The 5,000-nt window shown below is 37.2% G+C and overlaps 2 protein-coding genes across 4 annotated transcripts in view; one reads left to right on the top strand and one right to left on the bottom strand.

The window, feature by feature from the left end:
* The window catches only part of LOC131769500 (uncharacterized), a 15,535-nt gene that overhangs the window by 6,509 nt on the left and 4,026 nt on the right, over positions 1–5,000 (top strand). The window lies entirely within an intron of this gene.
* The window catches only part of LOC131785535 (uncharacterized), a 7,800-nt gene that overhangs the window by 1,737 nt on the left and 1,063 nt on the right, over positions 1–5,000 (bottom strand). The window contains exons 2-3 of the mRNA XM_059102444.2: positions 544–3,137; positions 1–468 (exon numbers count right to left, since the gene is read on the bottom strand). The exon at positions 1–468 is cut by the window's left edge and continues 1,737 nt beyond it. Coding sequence (XP_058958427.2) covers positions 1–468; positions 544–3,132 — 3,057 coding nt within the window. The 5' untranslated portion in view covers positions 3,133–3,137. The remainder of the gene's footprint in view (positions 469–543; positions 3,138–5,000) is intronic.

The following is a 5,000-nucleotide window of genomic DNA, read 5'->3' as shown; positions in this document are numbered from 1 at the left end:
CCTCAAAAGAAGCTCCTCATCATCGGTTCCGAAGACCAACCCGGTTTTCCATGCTTTCTCATCATTTATCACCCGTTCCCAAACGACCTCTCTTTTTACTGCGTTGTTTTCAATCATATCCTGAGTTAACGATAGGAGATGGTCTGTTTGTTCATCGGTGAACTTACTCCATGATGGCTTTGCAGATTCAGATGCGATGGATGGAGCTCTGGAAGACATAAACCGTTCTATCTTCTGTTCAGGAGACTCAACTTCAGTTGGTGGTTCTAAGTTTTTGGTAAATTCTGATCGAAGCCTTCTCACTTTCAACACAATTGCCTTCATGGAGTGTGTTTCCAACAGGTTGGAAGCACCAAGTTTATCTCTGACAATGTTTTCAGTTATGTTACCAGTCTCAATTTCAGACTTGAATAAATCTTGAAGTTTTGAGGTCTCTTCCTCGGTCCACTCGACAGGAATTATTGATACCTAAAAGAAATCAGAATTCGTATGCCAATTGTTATTCAAATTACTACGATTGGTATGCATTATAAGAGTACTTACCTCTGTCTTTGCGCAGTTCATGGTGATAAATTTTCTGACAGCACGACGCCCAATATCTGTTTCTCTAACTTTGTCATTGATGCGGTAATATTGAGCTTGTGTTTGAGGTTTGTGCTGTGCAAGGGCAGCCAGTTGTTCTTGATCTTCAGGCAAATGGACATGCACTCCTGATGCCAGAGATTTTCTTATCAAGGTTGCGGAGATGCGACCGTGAAACTTCACACCCTCCCTTTGAAATGTACGAGTCAGACACGTGGATACTTGCGATGAAGTAAGTTTAACGCCATTGGTTGAAACGAACATGTTATCTGTGGCATCTTTGACGTACTTAGGCCTCACCCTTGAGATATACGTATTCACCAGATTGTAAACATCAGCATGAAACCATACAATGGCTGCCCCATAAACACCTCCTGTCTTGTGATTCTTAACTGATACGCGGTATCTCTCTCCATCTTCTTCTCCAGCGTACAGTTTAGCATCTTTGAATTCCTCCACTGTTATATTTGCTGCAATACCACTTCTTCCGGAGTTGTCAATTATTAATCTTGTAATCAGCCAATCCCTTACTTCGCAAAAGGTCTGATCGTTGACCAGCACAGGTTCTCCACAAGCTTTGCTTTTCTCCGCAGCTGTTCCAAGCGCTTTAATTATGTTTATTCGCTGTTGTCCATTTGACACTTTATATAGATCTTCGCTAGAAAGGAGTTTTGCAAAGTCCATGTCATGTTTCTCTAATTTCCTTTTCAGCACCTTCTTTCTTTGAGCAGATGACCACGAAGTTAAAAGATCTCTCCTTGCATGAAGTGTGTCTAATCTATCTTGCCCTTTCTCTTCTTGCACAAGGAATTTAAGGAATAGCCTAAGGCTCATTAGGTATGATCTAATGGTTCCAGGTTGATACTCCTCAGATAGTTGACCCAACCACTTCCTCAACATTACCACTCCGTCATGCCCCTCGACAGTAACAAGATCTATTTCATTTGCTGCTTGAGGGAAATCTTCTGAAAGAACTTTCATGATGCGTTTTACCTGTGACTTGTACTGACCAGCCACTTTTGCGCAGCGATAACCCCCGTCTACGTCTATCAACCAGGAATGAAACTCGTTAAGCAGTGGGCTGTCATCACTACTATCATTGTCTTCAAAACTGACATCATCTTCCATCTCTTCAAGACAGTCGTCATTATCATCATCATCGCTATCGTATACTGATGATTCATCATCATTCATAACTTCCTTAGGCACTTTACCTTGTGAAAGATTGCTTTGGGAGTCAGTATTACCAGCGTTCTTTTTTCTTTCAAAAACAACATCAACCACGCTCTTCCATTCTGGTTCCACACGAAGAAAATCGAGATTATCTACGTTTTCCACGAAATCAGTTAAAATGTCATCCCTTTCTTGCAACGAGCAGTTATCTGACAAGCTTCCAGTGCTACACTCTGATTCGGAGTCCAGGGAAGGGTGATAGTTTGGGTCTAAAATTTCCTCTTCTTCACTGTCGCATATAACTATTTCACTAGATTTGGTATTACCAGCCGTCACTGGTGGTTGAGGTGGTTGGATTACTTGGTCAGCATTTTTGCGGTTGTTTAACTCTTCAGATAGCTCGGCATCGCTTTCACACTGGGAGGACATCATAGACACTAACTGTTTAAAGCTTCGCTTCTTGCACTCTTCATTTCTTTTCCACACGTTATCCACAAGTTGATCATACTCCAAATCGCTGTCATGGTCATCATGTGTATCACCTACCTTTGATTCCATTTGATCCATTACTTTTTCATACTCCAAATTACTGTCATGATCATTGCCTGAATCTCCACTTTCTTCATTATGTAGCTTGTGTTCCACTTTATCAACTTGCTGATCATACTCTAATTTGCTGTCATCATCATTGTACGTCTCTCTTACCTTTGATTCACAACTTTCTTCATTATGTAGTTTGCGCTCCTCTGCATTACTATTGGAGGAGGTCGGTGCGAGGTGCCCAGGGTTACTCACGTTTCTGCTGATAGTTGCTTCTCCTTCAGGATTTTCTAATAATTGATCATCCGAGTCATTTTCAATTTCTTCCTCAGCTTCGATTCTATTCACCAAACTATACTCATTTTCCTTGTCACCCTGGTAAAATTTCACCCTTTTTGCGGCCTTTCCACGTACAGGTGATTTTGATTCGATTTTTCTCTTTTTAGGACCATCTTTAGTTGTGGCGCTCTTTGCTTTGGATTTCTTTCTCTTGGCAATGTGATCTCGTAGCTCTTGAAGCCCAATTCTCGGAGCAGATTTAAGCGCATCTAAGTATTGGTTTGAGTTGGGATTAAGCTTGTGGATATTTGACTGTAAATGATGATGAAGTTGAAAGACACCTTTCTTTGAATGCTTGCATGGAGATAACGGACAAAACTTTATCTTCCTATTAGGCGCTTTCTTGTTTCCATTTATATATACATCTACCTGACGAAAAATCTTATTCACTTTATGTACATCCTTCTGATGACGAGATAAATTTATAACTGATTTCCCACATCTCGAACACACTTTAGATTCCCGAGACTTTTTCCTTATTTCAGAACTACCTTCCATGGTTACTATAATACAAACAAATAGAAAACTGATCTCAATGATAGAGTTGACAATGGTTAGCACAGCATAACAGATGAGTAGAATGATCTGACAATGATCAACACAGCATAAAAGATAATTAAAATGATTTGACAGTGATGAACACAGCATAAAAGATGATTTCAATGATTTGAAAGTGATAAACACAGTATAACATGATTACAATGATTTGACAGTGATCAACAGAGTATAACAGATGATTTAACAGTGATCTACACAGCATAACAGATGATTAGAATGATTTGAAAGTGATCAACAAAGCATAACAGTTGATTAGAATGATTTGACAGTGATAAACACAGCATAACACATGATTGCAATGATTTAACAGTGATCAACACAGCAGAACAGATGATTAAAATGATTTAACAGTGATCAACACAGCATAACACATGATTGCAATGATTTAACAGTGATCAACACAGCAGAACATGATTAAAATGATTTAACAGTGATGAACACAGCAGAACAGGTGATTAGAATGATTTGACAGTGATCACTAGAGTATAAGAAATGATTGCAATGATTTAACAGTGATCAACACAGCATAACATATGATTAAAATGATTTAACAGTGATGAACACAGCAGAACAGATGATTAGAATGATTTGACAGTGATCACTAGAGTATAAGAAATGATTGCAATGATTTAACAGTGATCAACACAGCATAACATATGATTAAAATGATTTAACAGTGATCAACACAGCAGAACAGATGATTAGAATGATTTGACAGTGATCACTAGAGTATAAGAAATGATTGCAATGATTTAACAGTGATCAACACAGCATAACATATGATTAAAATGATTTAACAGTGATCAACACAGCAGAACAGATGATTAGAATGATTTGACAGTGATCACTAGAGTATAAGAAATGATTACAATGATTTAACAGTGATCAACACAGCATAACATATGATTAAAATGATTTAACAGTGATCAACACAGCAGAACAGATGATTAGAATGATTTGACAGTGATCACTAGAGTATAAGAAATGATTGCAATGATTTAACAGTGATCAACACAGCATAACATATGATTAAAATGATTTAACAGTGATGAACACAGCAGAACAGATGATTAGAATGATTTGACAGTGATCACTAGAGTATACGAAATGATTGCAATGATTTAACAGTGATCAACACAGCATAACATATGATTAAAATGATTTAACAGTGATGAACACAGCAGAACAGATGATTAGAATGATTTGACAGTGATCACTAGAGTATAAGAAATGATTGCAATGATTTAACAGTGATCAACACAGCATAACATATGATTAAAATGATTTGACAGTGATCAACACAGCAGAACAGATGATTAGAATGATTTGACAGTGATCAACACAGCATAACAGATGATTAGAATGATTTGACAGTGATCAACACAGCATAACATATGATTAAAATGATTTAACAGTGATGAACACAGCAGAACAGATGATTAGAATGATTTGACAGTGATCACTAGAGTATAAGAAATGATTGCAATGATTTAACAGTGATCAACACAGCATAACATATGATTAAAATGATTTAACAGTGATCAACACAGCAGAACAGATGATTAGAATGATTTGACAGTGATCACTAGAGTATAAGAAATGATTACAATGATTTAACAGTGATCAACACAGCATAACATATGATTAAAATGATTTAACAGTGATGAACACAGCAGAACAGATGATTAGAATGATTTGACAGTGATCACTAGAGTATAAGAAATGATTGCAATGATTTAACAGTGATCAACACAGCATAACATATGATTAAAATGATTTAACAGTGATGAACACAGCAGAACAGATGA

This window comes from Pocillopora verrucosa, chromosome 9 (assembly GCF_036669915.1).
Source record: "Pocillopora verrucosa isolate sample1 chromosome 9, ASM3666991v2, whole genome shotgun sequence".
NCBI lineage: Eukaryota > Metazoa > Cnidaria > Anthozoa > Scleractinia > Pocilloporidae > Pocillopora > Pocillopora verrucosa.
The sequence above is the reverse complement of the archived record's forward strand: the minus strand, read 5'-3'. Positions and strand labels throughout refer to the sequence as shown.